At 52.5% G+C, this 18,126-nt stretch overlaps 2 protein-coding genes across 10 annotated transcripts in view; both read right to left on the reverse strand.

The window, feature by feature from the left end:
- The window catches only part of IL4I1 (interleukin 4 induced 1), a 37,915-nt gene that overhangs the window by 12,735 nt on the left and 7,054 nt on the right, over nucleotides 1-18,126 (reverse strand). The window lies entirely within an intron of this gene.
- NUP62 (nucleoporin 62) overlaps nucleotides 1-18,126 on the reverse strand; it is a 25,180-nt gene continuing 7,054 nt past the window's right edge. For both annotated transcript variants that reach the window (XM_086690488.1, XM_086690487.1), the window contains exon 2: nucleotides 1-2,778. In XM_086690488.1, the coding sequence (XP_086546614.1) occupies nucleotides 1,134-2,714 (1,581 nt within the window). In that variant the 5' untranslated portion in view covers nucleotides 2,715-2,778 and the 3' untranslated portion in view covers nucleotides 1-1,133. The remainder of the gene's footprint in view (nucleotides 2,779-18,126) is intronic.

Below are 18,126 nucleotides of genomic sequence, written 5' to 3' on the forward strand. Positions count from 1 at the left end.
TTTTTTGTTCCACAATAAATTTTATTTAGGAAAGCAACATACAGTCACAGGTATTTCAGACAGTGCAGCGAACTGTAAAGACAAATACAAAAGACACTTGGGATACAACTGGTTGCCTTCTGTTCTTCTGGACACTGGATCTCACTGTAACTAACTAGGTTTGCTTTAGCGTTGGTCAAGTTCAGAACCAAGTCTGTGGCCGCCTCTGGCACCTGTGGCCATTTCGTGGATGAACATTTTATGCTGTTTTTTTTATCTCTGTTGTTCATTCATTCGCAAATGTGAGGGATGGTGCTGAGGTCACAAAAGGGAATAAGGAACGCTCCTTGCCCGCAGGGGCTCACACTCTTATGGTGAGGCAGTGACGTATTGGCCTAAGATCGTGTGGCGAGTGTTATCAAAGGTGTGAGCTCAGTGTGGTGCAGGGACCACAGGACAGCCATCTGACCCAGCTTTTGGGGTGGCCTAGAGGGCTTCCTGGAGGAGGTGAGGCCTAAGATAAGGAGACCTGGACAAACAGGAGGCATGTCAGCCAGGCAAAGTGAAGACCTCCCGGTTCGAGTCTGACCCTTTTCTCAACACCTCATTTAAGTCCCTCATCTGACCTGTCCTTCCTCCTTTGAAATTCTACATCCCACGGTCGGTTCTATTCACAAGTCCCTTCTTTGCACTGGTGGTGAATTTCCACACGCACACACCTCATACGAGGATGCTGTCTCCTCAAAGACGGAGACTTTTCACTGCACCTACGACTATGTGTTGGACAAGTGGCCGCTTAGCGGACCCTGGCTGGGAGACGGATGGTGTTTGTGCGAATCAGCACTTCTCCAGCACCTGGCTGGAGCCAAGAAGGATGGGGAGGGTGGCTGTTGTAGGTGATGGGGTCTGGGATACGCAAAAGATACACAAAAGAAACCACACCCACTAGGCTGCTGTCAGGGCCAGAGTGCTTGGAATATTTCTCTTTTTACTAATGCAAAATGCCAGACCACAGAACTGTTCTCAACAGCACAGTCGTTTGGAAGAAAGGAGCAAACAAGTATTCACTGCAACCAAAAACCAGACAATAATTACGCGGCGCCCACTGCCCCCAACACCCTCGGAACCCACGGGCCCTGAAGACGGCCGGCAGCTCAGTCGAACGTGATCCGGAAGCTGCGCTCCTGCTCTTTGCGACGCCCCTCGCACACCTTGGTCACCTCCTCCACCTTCCTCTGCAGCAGGGCCGAGTTCTGGTCGATCCACTGCAGCGAGTCCATGTGCGCGTTGAGGATCTTGCAGATCTGCTGCAGGGGGTCGCTGGTGTCGGCGGGACCTCCAGACGTGTTCAGGTGCTCGATGATGTCCTTGAGGTCTTGGGCCATGCGCTTCAGCTGCGCGTCAATGTTCTCGGCGAGCTTGTAGGTTTTCTCGCGCTCCTCGTCGGCGTGTTGCAGGTAGACGGTCCCACTCTGCTCCTTGACCGACTCCTCCAGCGGGCTCAGCAGGTCTTCCAGCTCCTTCTGCTGAGACAGGATGAAGTCGAGCTCTTGGTCCAGCCTCTTCTGGTCCAGCTTCACTTTCTCCACCTCGCGGTGGAGGGTAGTGATCTTCTCCCCATTCTCGATCAGCGTGCGGTCCCAGGCGTTGACCTGTGTGGCCTGCTGCAAAAAGTGCCGCTCCTGGTCCTCCAGCTCCAGGCTCCACTTGTTGATCAGACTCTCCAGCTGGGCGTAGGTCATCACGGGACTGGCGGACGCCCCCGTGGGTGCACCAGAGCCAGGAGGCACGGTCGCGGCAGCCGGTGCATTGCTGGCGATCCCGGCCGGTGCCAGTGGCTTCAGATTCAAGGCAAAGCCGGCGGTGGTGGTGGCCGCCGTGGTGGTGGCTGTGGCAGTGGTGGCAGTGGCAGTGGATGTTGTCGTGGAGGAGGTAGAAGCCGCCCCGGGGGCCTTTAAGCTGAAGCCCAGCGTTCCGGCCCCGGGTGCCGCAGCTGTGGTCGACGGGGTACAAAGGGAAAGCCCGGTGGTGGTGGAGGAGGCTGGAGTGGTCGCTAGCGAGGCGAACAGCGTGGGCCCGGCACTGGTGGTGGCCGCGGCGGGTGCAGGAGCAGCTGGCTGAGTGGCTCCTGCTCCAGTGGTTGCCGGCGTTGCGGGAGTGAAGGGCAGTCCGCCCAGTGCCGTGGGCTGGGCCAAACTCCCCATGGAGCCAATATTGAAACCGGAGGTCCCGCTCTGGGACGTGCTTCCGCCTGTGAACGAGAATCCCCCCGGTGTGGTGGACGGAGCGGCAGAGGTGGTGGTGGAGCCGAACACAAAGCCAGCGGGTGCTGTGCTCTGGCTGGAGGTGACAGTGCTCGAGATGGCGTTGGTGAGGGTGCTACTGCCAAGCCCAAAGCCGCCAGGGTGAGCAGTGGCTGGGGTGGCGGCTGCATTGCTCAGGTTTAGCTTCGGAGCGCTGATCCCTAAGGAGAATCCCGTTCCTCCCGTAGCAGGAGTTGTGGTTCCAAAACTGAACCCTGGGGTCTGTGTCGCTGGAGCTTGGGTGGTGAGCGAGAACAGGCCAGTAGAAGGGGTGCTTGCAGCTGGCTGGGAGGGAGTCCCAAAGTTAAACCCGCCAGTGCCAGACGTAGAGAAAGAGAAGCCGGTAGCAGGCGTGGTTGTTGCCGTCTTTGCGGTGCCAAACGTGAACCCGCCTGTGGGGGCCCCAGTGCCTCCAAAATTAAACCCGCTCATGGCTCCAGATTCCGGCGGCAGCGGCTACTCTGACTCCCAGAGCAAATCCCTCGGTGTCTGCAACCTTGGGAAGATTTTCAAAGCACAGTAAGTCACATGATCAGATGGCAGTTTGGGAAAGGCAACCTCAATGGCATGATGGAACGTGTGGAGGGTGGCAGGACTTTGCATAATTATAATACGTGCTCGCCACCCTGCTCCCTGCTACAGCCCAGACAGGCCCTGTTAAACTAGCAAAGAAAGATTCGGAAGCATAAGCCGGTGCCCTGGGGGTCAGGTGCTCGGGGCTAGATGTGCTTGGGCGGTGCGCAGCCAGGTTCAGCACAAGCAGGAGTATCTGCTGCCGTGGAAGAGAAGGCCAAAGAGCAGGCACCTGAGCTGACCTCAGCCCCGAGGAGGGCACACAAAATAACACCTGGAGGACCGGCTGCCCAGGATACCGTGCCAACCACAGGTGGGAGGTGGTGGGCTGATCTGGCCGAGTGCCACGCTGACTGCCCTTCTGGACTCACAGAAAGGCCCCAGAAAGCTGAGCTGCACGGCAGGGCCTGAGGTGGCGAAGGTCCCATCTGTGCACACCCCTGACCTGTTAGGAGGATGGAGGGCGTGTTGCCACATCCCTCTGCCCTCCTTCTAACTCAGGGGTGGACGGGAGACCCCAGTCAGCTAACTCAGACCTCCCCTGGGACTGCTCTCCAGGCACTCAAGCGGAGGTGGCCTTCACCTGCAGGTGTAGGGCACAGAGGATGCACATGTGGGGCACCCCCCTCCTTTTCGGCCATCTGCAGCCGAGCTGCCACCAGAGAGAGTGACAGTGGGGAGAGGGAGAAAGTGATCATGTGCCCAGAGGATCTACACGTACTCAGAGGCCCCACCCCATCTTCCTTAGAAGCTCCGTGAGCCAGCACAACCCTGTTCAGTCTAAGCTGACTAGATTTCTACGATTTCTGACTGAAAAAGACCCAAGCAGAGTCACCTGTTAGCTGACGCAGGGGCTGCTCACAGACGCTCACTCTCACTAATACCTGGAGACAGGGATTCTGTCCTCGAGACAGAATGGGGTGAGGACAGTGGGGCTCATAGGGCTGCGGTAACTTGCCCAGGATCTCCCAGCCAGCAAGGGGTGGAGCCAGGAGCTGACCCCAGGCCACGGGCCTGTTTGCTGACTTCTACTGGCCCAGCATGGGTCCCGGACAACAGGGCACTTTCTCACACCAAGCGAGGGGAATAAGTTTTCGGTGTAAGGGAAGAGCTGCGTTACACCTACTGACAGACTCTTACGACACACAAGAAATGTAAGAAGTGACAACAAAGGGACCTGGGCAGAATGCACATCACTAGTGCAGTGTGATCTCAGCTGTGGAAAACAGAACTTTCAAGGAGGGCAGGAAGGGCTAAACGGCTGATGGGCATTAAGGAGGGAACTTGTTAGGATCAGCACTGGGGGTTACAGTTAAGTGTTGAGTCAATAAATTCTACTCCTGAAACCAATGTTACACTGTATGTATGTTAACCAAACTAGAATTTAAATAAAAACTTGAGGGGTGCCTGGGTGGCTCAGTCAGTTGAGCGTCTGACTTCGGCTCAGGTCATGATCTCATGGCTCATGAATTCGAGCCCCGCGTTGGTCTCTGTGCTGATGGCTCAGAGCCTGGAGCCTGCTTCAGATTCTGTGTCTCTTTCTCTCTCTTGAAATAAATAAACATTAAAAAAAAATGTTTAAATAAAAATTAAAAAAAAAAAAGGAAAAAAAAGGAGCACAGGAAGGAGACACACCGATGTGGACAGGGCCCATCTTTGGGTGGTGGGACTACATCATCTCCTTTCTACTTTGATGTTTGTTCTGTCCATACAATGGAGGGACATAATCTATAAGCCTGGTGTTTCAAAGAGGCTCAAATTATAGGGTGTGGATTCAGTCTGAGGAACCAGTGAACTTATGCAGCCAGGTTTTAAAATCACAACTCAAGTAGGATAGATGGAGTTACTGAATTAAACAAGCCTCCCCTAGGCTGCCCCTGCCTCAAAGGTGACTGGGGTTGGGGTGGGGCCAGACCGAGGTGGGGAGGTGGAGCTGACCCTGAAGGTGGTGGGAGCCCTAAATAGTTTCCAGTGGAGTCAGTATGGGAAGTGCTATTAACCATGTGGTCCCCCTGAAGATGCCCACACCCGAATCCCTGGAACCTGGGAATATGCTGCTGTGTGCAGCAAAAGGAATTTCCAGGTGTGATTAAATTAATGGTTTTGAGATGCAGAGGAAGTGACCCAAGCATGGGAACACACAGACCTCTAGAAGCTAGAAAAAGGTGACAGCAGGTGCCCTGCTGACACCCTGCTTTTAGCCCTTTTGAGACTGAATTCGGACTTTGCCTCCTGAACTGTAAGAAAATAAATCTGTCATTTTAAGCCAAGAAGCTGCTGTAAATTTGTGAGAGCAGCCATAGGGAAAGAACACGGTTGGAAAGCATAAAATATCTGACAGACCTGAGGTAGGACCTAGTGGCTCCCTAGGGCTCCGGTTTCAAACGAGGGACAGGAAACCTCTCTGAGACTCAGTTCCCTTATCAGGAAAGTGGGGCGGCAGCTACTGGGCTGAAGCGAGGCCAGCATCCGTGGGATGCGAGTTAGGGTGCTCGTTATCACTGCTGCCATGCGCAGGCACACGCTTGAAAGTTTTACTTTGGGGACATCCTCTGGAAGCTGGTGAGGAAAGAAGGAAAGGAGCCCAGGAGGGGCCGCAAACACCCAGCTGTAAAGAAGTTCTTCTGAAAGAAACGCGGGGGTTGAGGCCGACCTCAAGTTTAACGCGAATTCACGGTAGGCTGCCACGAGATGTAGACCCCGGGGGGATTTCCAGGCAGCCAGGTGTACCCGGCACCGTGCTACGTACACTCTCCCTCGCCAGGCCCCCAGCTAATTTCACACCGATCCTACAGAGAGGTCGGGATGACTGTGCCCCGGCACAGATGGGAAAAGAGAGGCTCAGATGGAAGTAACTTGTCCATTCTTATCCCACAGTGGGCCCTGAGCCCTGGCCTTGGGCTGTAAACCCCTCTTTAGTTCTACCCTGTCAAACAGGTGCACCTGGTCACAGGGCAAGCAGCCCTGCTTTGGGGCACGGACGCTGTTCTGCACCCCAGCCTCCATCCAATACCCGCGTTTCTTACTTCCCTTTCATCCAAGACAGCAAAGGTAGTTCGCAGGCAAGACAGCTCCCTGTCCTGAGGCACGAGGTTGGTTCTTCAGGCTTCAAGACCTGTGTTCGAACTCTGCTTCCACTGCTAGCCGTGGGGACTGGGGCAAGTTATTCCTGAGCCTCTCCAAGCCTCAGTGCCTCCCTCTGTAAGGAGGACAATCCCCTCCCACTGTGAAGAACAAGGTCACAACTGAGAAGCCTGGCCCAGGGAAGGCATCCCCAAGTCCCGATTCCTTTCCCCTCTCCCTCTTCAGGACCAGTTTTACTTCTGCAAGGGTCTCCAGGGATCCTCTTGTGGCCCGGGTCTGAGGAAACCTGTGGCGGCTGCCCCTCTCCAACGTCCACTGCACCCTCTGCCTTCCTGGCAGAGCCTGCCATTCCGTTCTCCTGTTCCGCATAGACACGCACCTCTAAGGAGAGGACCTCGGGGCTGCCTGGTCTAAGCCTGGGGACCTTGGCTGGCTGCCCATCAGCACCTCTGGGGGCAGGTTCTTGGGGGCGGCGCCCCGGCCGTGGCATTTTTATAAAGCTCTTCCGGGGGTTCCAGGAAAGGTCCCTTCTCTCCCGCCACAGCAACGCCTGAGCCCCCAGGGCCGCCGGCGCCCCGCACTGGACCCCTTCTTCGTGAGAGCCCAGCTCCCCACTCAAGTGCCGCGTCAAGCCAGGTCCGTTCGGGTTACTGGTGGCCAACAGCCTCTGAACAGCTACCACCTACGCGTCTCAGTTCTCAAGACCTCAGCCCCACAGAGCTTCTATGAATAAGCTGCAGCTAAATTTTTCCACAACAGCATTTATAAAAAGGTCTCTGTAGCTGTTAAAAAACTAAAAGAAAAACAATTTTCTGCGGGGGGCTTTTGTGGCTTCATGGTTCACCATTTATTAAATGCCTCACGTGTTTCTGATTCTACAGGAGCCAGGAGCTACTCGCAGTGGCAAACACACACCGACTCGGCCCCACGCTTTGCACTTTAGATGTATTATTGCTCATTTACTCCTGAAAGCAGGTCCCTTTCCTAAGCCAGGAGAGTGAGGCCCAGAGGTTACTTAAGCCATGGCCCTCGTCCTTGAGGTGGCCAAACGTGACCTTCAGTACCAGGGCACCAGGTAGGGACAGGACCGGGTCGCGTGTTGTACGAGCAAGGACAGGTCCTCACGCTGGCCTGGGCTCTGGGGAGCACTCTCTTGGAACTGAGTGTGGAGGGGAGATGTGAGATCAGCCAGGATCGGCCAGGCGGGAGGGGAGAAGGGCCTGGTCGCGGGCACAGAGAGGCTGAAACCGCAGGTGTGTCTGTGCACACAGTGAAGGGTAGACTCGGCAGGCCCGGATTATCCAAAGAAAAGACTGGCCCGTGTCTGGTTCCTGGGCGATAACCTCCAAGCCCCCAGAGCATCCTGCCAGCCTGCCCTCGGCAGGGGCCAGACACCAAGTGACGAAGATCAGTCACACAGATGCTCTGTGCCTGTGTGAAGATCCTGGCACCAGGGCTCAGGGGAGCATCCCTGGAGGGCAACGCTCCACGTGTGTGGTCACACAACGGTGCCTGGAGAACCAAGTGCGGTGCTGTCGGGTCAGCTCCACTGGGAGACGAGCGGGAGCTCACACCTGGTCCCTCCCAGACTCTGCCCTGTGCATCTTTTACCTTTGTTGACTCTCCTCTCTCTTTTGCCGTGACAGGGGCAAAATCTAACAGGTTTGCCAAGTTTTAGGAGTCCTTCTAACTAATCAGTGAACACAAGGGTGGTCTTGGGGACCACGGTGCACAGTGTGTGTATAGCACCACGTGACGGGAGCTGTTGGTCAAGAAATGACATGCTGATGCCTCAAACTTGGTTTCGAGGCAGCCAGGGAGGCACTTCACGGGTAGGGAGACTAACATGGCAGATGTATGTGTGGGGAACGGACTGGAGGAGGCTGGGGTGATGGTCTAGGCCAGAAGCCAGAGCCAGGACTCTGAGGACAGAGGAGAGAGAACCGCGGTTTGGGAAATGTAAAGAAATGGAGTGATGGCTGTGCGGGGCTGTCTCAGTTAACGAGGCCGTCAACCAAGACCAGGACCTTGGGAGTTTCTCACAAACGTGTCTGAAAAACATACACCATTTCAAGACTTTTCCACTTTCACCAAACTTCCCTACAAGAGAAGCGGACGGTGCTTGGGCCAGGTGCTGAGGGCTAGATGGCCACAGAGGTGACGCCCAAGTGGGCCCGGAGTGAGGAGGGGCTGCCTCGAAGTCACTGAGGGAGTCGGTGACAGGGCGGCCTGCCCTGCATCTGTCCTTGTTTTTCACACCACATCCGTCCGCCTTCACAGCCCAGGAGAGTCTGAGATTCTGACCACCCCCAGCCCCCACCCCGGCTTTGAAGACCACCGTTCTCTGCCACCACCTCCAACTTCACTCAGGTCCACTAACCTGACCTGTGCAGTTCCTTTGCCACTCCAAACCCCAACTCAGATTATCTAATTTATTTACTCTATTACTTACTCAGCCCTATTCTATGTACAGGGATGACAACGGAGACAAACCAGACTCTCTGCAGTGCAACATTCACTCATACAACAACTATTTGTGAGCACCTGCTATGTCCAGACACCGTTCGAGGCCCTGGGATTATGGCTGTGACTGAGACAGAGGCTCCTTGCTCTCACGAGGCTTGTATTCCAGCCAAGGAGACAGGAGAACAACGAACTTCACAAAGGAATTATACAGCATGCTAGAATAGGCTAAGCACTATGGAGGAAGCAAAAGTGGGGCAGGGAAAGGGGAACACGGTGGCGGCACGGGGGCAAAGGGGTTGACTGAGTCACACCGAGGGAAGAGCCACAACAAAGTCCTGGGTGGGACATGACGACAGGCAGCCAGTGTGGTTAAGGTGCAGGCGCCACTGTCCCTGCACCTGGGACTCTCTCCCTCCCTGTCCCAGCCCCTTTCCTCTATCTGAAACAGGGGTGTTTGGGAATGAATATGGAGGGGGAAACCTCAGCCTTGGACTGAAAGGAATGGAAGGATTGAGAAGGCAATGGGGGGAAGTGGGGAGTGTCTAGGTGACAGAATAATGGCCTTCATACGTGTCCACCCCCCTAGCCCCAGAACCTGTGACTAGGAGACCTCACATGGCAAAAAAGGACCTTGCATGTGTGATTAAATTAAGGATTTCGAGATGGGGAGATCACCCTGGATGGCAGCATGGGCCCTGAATGTAATCACAAGGGTCCTTAGGTGGAATGGGAGGTGGCAGATGAGTCAGGAGGTGTGACCATGGGAAGAAAATTCTGAGAGATGCTGTGTTGCTGGCTCTGAAGACAGGGCTTGGGCCAGAAACCAAGGAATGTAGGGGGGTCTCTAGAAGATAGAAAAGATGGATTCTCTCTGAGTTTCCAGATCCTGTGGACCCATTTCAGATTTCTGACTTCTAGAACTGTAAGAGGATAAACGTGTGTTGTTTTAAGCCACTAAGTTTATGATCGTTTGTTACGACAGCAATAGGAAGTGGACAGAGGAATAGGGGAGAACAGGATGGCCTAAATCTAGATACACGGCTGGGAAACACATCCTAGAGTTGGGGTCGAGAAAAGGGCTAGAGCGAGAGGAGACAGGGCCGGGGCAGGTCTGCCTCTGTGCATCAGGACCAAGGCGGGAGGCTGCTGCAGTCGCTGGGCCCCGGCAGCTGGGGAGCCGGTGGGAAAAGAACATGCAGCTGCGATTCTGAGAATCAGGATGTCCTCTGCTGCTGGGGCGACCTCATCAGCGGTGCGGATGTGTATGAAACCCAGCAACAAGCCATCTGTTGGTTTGGGAGCTCCCATCTGGCCTGGGAGCACCAAGGAGGGCTCATAATGGAGATGGTGTCCACCCACAGGATTTCTCGCTTTTGTTCACTGCGGTTATCCCCAGCACCTACAGCGGTGGCCGGCATGCAGCAGGCGCTCCGTAAGTGACTGTGACCGACTACCTGGTAACTCAGAACTACCACTTACAGAGTGCCACCTATGTCATGGTACTGGGCCAGAAATACTAGGTAGCAGCCCGACAAATCCTTTCTGGATGGGAAACAGGATCAGAAAGGTGATGTGACTTCTTCAAGGTCACACAGCAGCAAACACCAGTCCCAGGATGGGAATCCAGATCTTTCTGGAGCTAAGTCCTGCTGTTCTGTCTGGAACATGGGAGGAGGAGAGGTCAGAATTAAGTCTTGAAGGATGAGTGAGGTTCTCTGGGCAGACAGGTCACCTCAGGACTGACACACATACAGGCAGCTTCTCTATAGCTGTGGCGGGAGCGGCAGGCAGTGGGGAGGGGGAGCCGGGGGCCAGGTCACAGAGGCAGACTGCCTCTAGTCCATCTAGCAGAGACAAAGCCATGATGCTGCTTCCTTTTCTGATCCTAAAGCTGTCCTTCGTCTTCTCACCTCAGAAGCTTAAGTGACCGACCCTTCCACACCAGGCTCACCCCACTGGGGTAGAGATAGAGGCTGTCCCCTCCTTTACACCGGTTCTACTCCGCTTCATTTGGGGCAGCAATAAGTCAAGCCAAACGGCTCTATTTCCCAGGGCTCCTCGGTGGGGCTTGGGATTGCGAGTCCAGGGTTTTCTAGTCCACTGATGGGTCAGGAGAGGGACTGCAAGCAGTAGGTCAGGAGGGGTCATTGGAGGTCCAGACTGTGGGGGCACCCAGGTGGCTCAGTCGGTTGAGTGTCCGACTTTGGCTCAGGTCATGATCTCGCGGTTCGCGAGTTCGAGTGACTGGGCTCCGTGCTGACAGCTCAGAGCCGGGAGCCTGCTTTGGATTCGGTGTCTCCCTCTCTCTCTGCCCCTCCCCTGCTCGCGCTGTCTCTCTAAAATAAACAAACTTAAAAAAAAAAAAATGTCCAGACCGTGGACTTCTGTGCACTCTGAGGACAGGGGCCTTTGCTCGTCCTTTTCCACGAGTCACCTGGCAAGGCTCTGCAGCCCACCTGCCAGAGCCCCTGCTTCTCCACTCTTAACCCTGGGATCTTAGATTCTAAACTCACCGTCATGCCTGTTTCCTCATGTGAAAAATGGGGGTTACAGCTCATGAATCATGTGGTCTCTGTGAAGATGAAACTGTCTGATCCACATCAGGCACTTACCACACGGTACACCCTTGGGGCCCAGGAAAAGCTACTCTCTTATTATTCTGGGAGCAACTGGAACAGATGCTCCTGACATTTCGGCCCACAGCCACCTGGTGGCGCTGCCAACAACGCCAAGGCCAGGTGGCGCCCAGGAAGCAAGGATGAGCCATCTGGGTGGGAGCCACCCTTTCCCCCCAAGAAATTAGCAATTTAATGGGGAGACTCTGGATCTCCCGGGTGCAGAGATTTAAAATAAAATGAAGGAAAGAAAGAAAAAGAAAAGGAAGACAATTAGCAATTTAAGAACTTGCAGGAAGTGTGATCACAGGCACAGAAACCAGAGAAGAATCAAGGGGAGCAGGAGAGAAAAGGGGGAAAATGAGAGACTGAAGGGACCTTCGCCTTTGGCCCCCATCGGCGCAGCCAGGGAAATCTGGTCCCCACTGAGGCTCAAATGCCGGCTGGAGCCTTTGCCAAGTGCGTCAGTGCAGGAACTCCCCGTCCACTCTGCTGCCCCCGCCCCCACAACCGTCTCCCCTGGGCTGTCTCACCAACATGCATTCGTGGGCCACTCACCCCAAGTCCACCAACTCTGCTTCTTAAACTTCTCTTGAATCGGTTCCCCTCTCTCTCGGAGTCAAAGAAAACCCCTCCAACCCACAGGGAACAGGTGAGTTCACAGAGCCTACCCTACGGGAATGGAAATCAACTGATAAGCACAGAGCAGCTCGCTGACCAGACCGTAACCAAGACAGAGTCTCCACTGTTCCAGGCTGAAGAGGCAGCAGTGAGGGGGTGTGCGGCCAGACTGGGGTGCAGTATGAAGCCACAGGAGGGCTCTGTGTCACAGGATCTTGTTTTGAAGGACCCCCACCCACCCCGCGGGGGGCTGGGAAGGAGGGTGGCGGTCAAGGTCCGGGTCACTCGTGGGCTCTTACACGACCGCCCTGCCCGGTGGGCACAGCCAACCCCGGTTGCAGGAAACCAGGAAACGGAGCCTCTGGGAGGGGCAGGGATGCTTTCCTAAGTGAAATGGGCAGCAGGGAAACCTCAGTACTCGCCACTGCCTAGAGGCCTTTCTCTCCGCAGTACATGGTGTCCCCGACAGAGAGGGCAGGATAGACACCCACCTCTCACCTCCTTAGGCCGCTTGGGATTCTGGTCCTAACTTCCTCCAGCCCGCCCCTCCCTGAGGACTAGCACACTCGAGGCCCTTCCACCCCCAGGTGTATCGAACTTGTGTTAAATATTAGACACCTGTGAGGAGATGACAAGCAGAAGGCGTGTCTGTCCCTCTGTTTGCTCTTCAGGGGAAGGAGCGGTGGAAAGCCTCACTGCTTGTCTCACTGCTGCCTGTCTCTTCCTTCTCCCAAGCGGAGTGCCCTGACCAGGTCCCTAAATGTCTCTGCATGCTAACTGCTACGGAAGCTTTGTCACATGTGTTTCATTTCTCTACCCACTGATGTGGTGGCTGTTTTAGAAATTTTTAAAATTCTTTTTGCAAGCAGTCTGTTCACGTGGTTCTACATTCGAAAGCGAAATAATACCCTGGTCTCCGTCTTCCCCTGTCCCCACAGCCACCAGCTCTCCTCCCTGAAGAAACGCGGCTAGGTCTCCTGTGCCCCTTGTCAGACTTCTGATTCATTTAAGCAAATGCAGTGAGCTCTCTACCCCTTCGCACACAAATGTCATGTGCCGGACGCGCTGTTCATTTTTCACTTACTAGATCTTAGGATTCCTCTTAAGCAGGCTTATTATCCTCGCTGGAGAGAGGAAGAAACAGGCTCTCAGAGGGGAACCACCTTGGCCGAGGCAACGACATCCTGCCTCAGCTGCCTGCTCCTGTGGGCTGCCTCCAGCTGGTACCTAAATGCTTCTCGGATTCGATATTCCCAACCTCCTCTCTCCTCCCTTCCTTCCCCTGAAAATACTAGTTTTACCCTAAGGGAGCACTAGCCAGCTAATTAGCAGTTACATTCTCCTTTACTCCAACACCCATAACTACATCCAAAGGAGCTCACATGGCAGGAAAAACAGCAGTTTTCCCATAGGGAAAACAAATCAGGTTAAGACATGCACAGAAAAGAAGTCAGGAAACAAAAGGAGTCAATTTTAAGAAAGATTTTAGAACAATTCTTAGTATATTTTGTTTCTCTTCTACTGAAAGATTTTTTTTCTTTCTTTTTTTTTTATAATTTTTTTTTTCTTCAACGTTTATTTATTTTTGGGACAGAGAGAGACAGAGCATGAACGGGGGAGGGGCAGAGAGAGAGGGAGACACAGAATCGGAAACAGGCTCCAGGCTCTGAGCCATCAGCCCAGAGCCCGACGCGGGGCTCGAACTCACGGACTGCGAGATCGTGACCTGGCTGAAGTCGGACGCTTAACCGACTGCGCCACCCAGGTGCCCCTGAAAGATTTTTTTTCTAACTGCATTAAAAAAATGTTTATTTTTGAGAGAGAGTGCACACACACGAGCATGTGCGCAGGGGAGGGGTGGGGGGGGTGGGGGGGACAGAGACTCCTAAGTGGGCTCTATGCTGACGACAAGAGAGCCCGATGTGGGGCTCAAACTCATGAGCTGTGAGATCATGACCAGAGCTGAAGTCAGATGCTTAACCGACTGAGCCACCCAGGGGCCCCTAGCTGCATTTTTAACATTCATATTTTAACTACAGAATTAATACATCAGTCCTTCCTTTTTTTTTTTTTTTTTTTTTAATTTTTTTTTTCAACGTTTATTTATTTTTGGGACAGAGAGAGACAGAGCATGAACGGGGGAGGGGCAGAGAGAGAGGGAGACACAGAATCGGAAACAGGCTCCAGGCTCTGAGCCATCAGCCCAGAGCCCGACGCGGGGCTCGAACTCACGGACCGTGAGATCTTGACCTGGTTGAAGTCGGACGCTTAACCGACTGCGCCACCCAGGCACCCCTCAGTCCTTCCTTTAAAATAATGTCTTGCACATCACCAACAGAGCTAAGATTCTCTTAACACCACCCTCCACCCTGGTGCCCACACCTGTGAGGTAGCTGCTGCTAAAAGCTGTTGCCTATCTTTTATCTGCAAACTTGTGTGTGCATTCAGAGCCTGAGGAAATGAAATGACTCCGATTTCTCTTTTCCTGAACAATATGGCAACAAGCATGCTCATTCACACCTTTGGCACAGGTGCATTTTTCCAGGATGATCTCCAGAAGCAGAGTTGCTGGCTGTGGACACTTGCAGTTTGGTTTTACTGGGGATGACCAAATTGCCCTCCAACCTGCCTATACCTGTTTTTATCCTGGTTCCTAAAGAGAATCATTTCCCTACAACTTGCCAGCACGTGAGATTAGGAAAGTCCCACCCATCTGATGTACCAACTGCATTTACTAAAAAATAACAATAAAAGCACTAACCATTCAGGGGCGCCTGGGTGGCTCAATCCGATAAGCATCTGACTCTTGGGTTTCGACTCAAGTCACGATCTCATGGTTTGTGACATCGAGCCCCGCATCAAGCTTTTCACTGACAGCACGGAGCCTGCTTGGGATTCTCTCTCTCCCCATCTCTCTGTCCCTCCCCCACTCAAGCACACTCACTCTTTCAAAATAAACTTAAAAAAAAAAAAAAAAAAGGCACCATTCAGCACTCATTATATGCCAGCATGTGTTGGCACTAAGTCCACTAAGATGTAGAACAGGACAGACCCTGTGCTGGGCAAACAAAGGCAGTAATATACGGTATGGCTACCATTTTCATGAAACCCAGAGTGATATTTAAATATGAATAAAGGGGGCGCCTGGGTGGCGCAGTCGGTTGAGCGTCCGACTTCAGCCAGGTCACGATCTTGCGGTCCGTGAGTTCGAGCCCCGCGTCAGGCTCTGGGCTGATGGCTCAGAGCCTGGAGCCTGTTTCCGATTCTGTGTCTCCCTCTCTCTCTGCCCCTCCCCCATTCATGCTCTGTCTCTCTCTGTCCCAAAAATAAAATAAAACGTTGAAAAAAAAAATTAAAAAAAAAAATAAATATGAATAAAAAAATTACCAGAATGGAAAACAGATACTCAAAAACTTATACGCAAATATTCACAGCAGCACTATTCCTAACAGCCAAAAGGTACTCTCATTGCCTCCGTTATTGCACTCCAGCCCCACCTGTTCTTGAGGCCTAAAGTACTCCTGCCTCAGGGCCTTTACACTTGCTGGTCCCATCTCCTGAAATGTTCTCCTTAAGTGTCCCCAGGGTTCACTCCTTTACTTTCTTCAGCCTTTGCTCACCTACTCAGTGAGGTTTTCCCTGGCTATCCTTAGGACTTAGCACCATCTGAAATAATATACTGACCTCACGGATCTCATTTATTGTCTCTCCATTAGGATGTCGGCTACATGAGGGGCAGCATTTTTGTCTGTGACTTCCACTGCTGTATTCCCAGTTAGTAATGGTTGCTGGCCATCGCAGGCACTCACTAAATGGTTGTCAATGGCACTAAATGGATGTCAATGGCATCCAGGAGTTTCTTTGTGCCAGGTGCTTTTTGTATACGAACTCCAACCATGAGACAGGTACCATTACTATTTCCCTTTTAGAGTTAAGTAACTTGTCCAATGTCAACATGTACTTCAAAGTCAAGATGAATACAGTAAGGTCTTGGGGCACCTGGGTGGCTCACAGTTCATGAGATGGAGCCCTGGGTTGGGCTCTCTACTAACAGTGCAGAGTCTCCTTGGGATTCTCACTTGCTTTTTCTCTCAAAGTAAACAAACATTAAAAAAAAAAATTTAGGGGCACCTGGGTGGCTCAGTCAGTTAAGTGTCCGACTTCAGCTCAGGTCATGATCTCACAGTTTGTGTGTTCAAGCCCTACACTGGGCTCTGTGCTGATAGCTCGGAGCCTGGAGCCTGCTTTGGATTCTGTGCCCACCCCCCTTCTCTGCTCCTCCCAGACTCGTATTCTGTCTCTCTCTCAAAAATGAGTATTAAAAAAAATTTTTTTTTAATTTAAAGGGGTGCCTGGATGGTTCAGTCAGTTAAGCGTCTGCCTTCGGCTCAGGTCATGATCTCATGGTTCATGGGTTCAATCTCTACATCAGGCTCTCTGCTGTCCACACAGAGGCCGCGTTGGATCCTGCAAAAAATAAAAGACTTAGAACCTACTGGAAACCTAGGGGAGATGACGACTACCTTCACCTGGGGGATGGGTAAGGGGAGGGCCAGGGAAACCCTCCTAGAGAAGAAAAAGGATATTTAAGCATAGTTTTGAGGAACATGGAAGAGTTAGGGTAGGGAGGGGTTAGATCAATACCTCATTCCAGGCAAATGGTCGGACAGGCAAGGGCCTGCTGCCTTATGGAACAGTATTAAACACCCTACGTTAAAACCACAAGATGTCAGAGAAAATACACAAATGGCCAATAAGCATAGGAAAAGATGTTCATCATCATTGGCCACCGGGGAATGCAAATCACAACACAACGAAGGTACCAGGCCACACCCCCATAGGATGGTAATAAAGATGGACAAGGAGTGTTAGCGAGGATGCGGAAAAACTGGAACCCTCATTCACCGCTAGGGAATATAAAATGGTCCAGCCACTGTGCAAGAGTCTGGCAATTCCTCAAAAGGTTAAACACTGAGTTACCCTACAATCCAGCAATCCCATTCCTAAGTATCTCCCAGGAGAAATGAACGCATATGTCCACCCCAAACTTGTACATGCGTTATTTGTAATAGCCAAGAAGTAGAAACAACCCAAATGTCCACCAACTGATGAATGGACAAAATGTGGTATATCCATAAAATGGAATGTTATTCAGCCTTTAAAAGCAATGAAGTATTAATATATGTTACAAAACAGATAGACCTTGAAAGCCAAAGGACCTTCTATGACATGATTCCATTCCAATGAAATGTCCAGAAAGGCAAATGTAGAGACAGGTCAGTGGCTGCCTAGGGTTGAGGGATGGGGGAATGGGGAGAGACTACTAATGAATGGATATGGGGTTTTGGGGGTAGATGATGAAAATGTTTGAAAATTAGATTATAGTGATGACTGGACAACTCTGTGAATGTACTAAAAACCACTGAATTGTTCACTTTAATAAATGGATGTGCATTATACAATACCTCAATAAAAGCCAATAAACTAACCAATAGGTAGGAGATGCCAGGAAGGGGTTAGGAGGGCAGAAGTGAGCCTGCAGAAGTAGGCAGTGGCCAGACTCAGTCCTGACTTTACCTTGAGGGCAGGGACTGGGCAGAGGAGTTTCCAGACAAGATCTGAAATGCCCTCAGCTGTGAGGCTATCAGGGACTCCTTGAGACATGCAGTTAGGCATAGAGAGGACATTCAGACTTGGAGAGGGACTCTAAGAGCACCGTGTGTGTGTGTGTGTGTGTGTGTGTGTGTGTGTGTGTGTGTGTGTGTGTGTGTGTGTGTGTGTGTAGAACCGCACACACTTGTGCTCCCTCCCCAGCTCAATCCCTGTAATCAACACCAGCATCTCGAGGGAGAGGGAGTGATGTCACTGGTTGGGGAGGAAAAGGCCCAGGCCAGGTTGTGGTAGAGACAGTTGCCATGGAAATGGTTTCTCTGGGAACCAAGTGAAAGCCACCAGAAGTGAGGGGGGGTGGGCAAGGTGGCCTCGATTCTGAGAACTAGAAACCAATCACACCTACCCGCCTCTGGGTATCAATCACCATGCTAATATTTCTGGATATTTGTTATGTGCTGGGCTGTTGGCAGTGCTTTACCTGCACCGACTGCCAACTTTATGAGGTGGGAATTATTCAAAACCCCATTTTACAGAGGAGCAAGCTAAAGCCAAGAGAACTTTAGTAACTTACTCCAAGTCACACAGGTAGTCAGGACAGACCCAGGCTATCTGATCCCAGAGCTGAGCTGCTAATCACTCACTAGCCTCTCCAACACGACATCGTGTCCACCTTCCACACCGTGTGCCATCTCTAGCGCTCCCCATTCTCTAAGGACATCCGGGGCATCTCCATCACCTTCCAGACTTGTTCAGGTCTCACTCTGAATCCAATTCAGTGCTGTCTACCTCCCCAGCCACAGGCTAGACTCCCAAAGGCTAGAAGCTAGGAAGGCCATTAGCTGCTCTTTCCTGCCCCCACCTCGGGAATCTGT

The sequence above is a fragment of the Puma concolor genome, chromosome E2 (genome assembly GCF_028749965.1).
Source record: "Puma concolor isolate L17-30 chromosome E2, mPumCon1.1.hap2, whole genome shotgun sequence".
NCBI classification, from domain to species: Eukaryota; Metazoa; Chordata; class Mammalia; order Carnivora; family Felidae; genus Puma; species Puma concolor.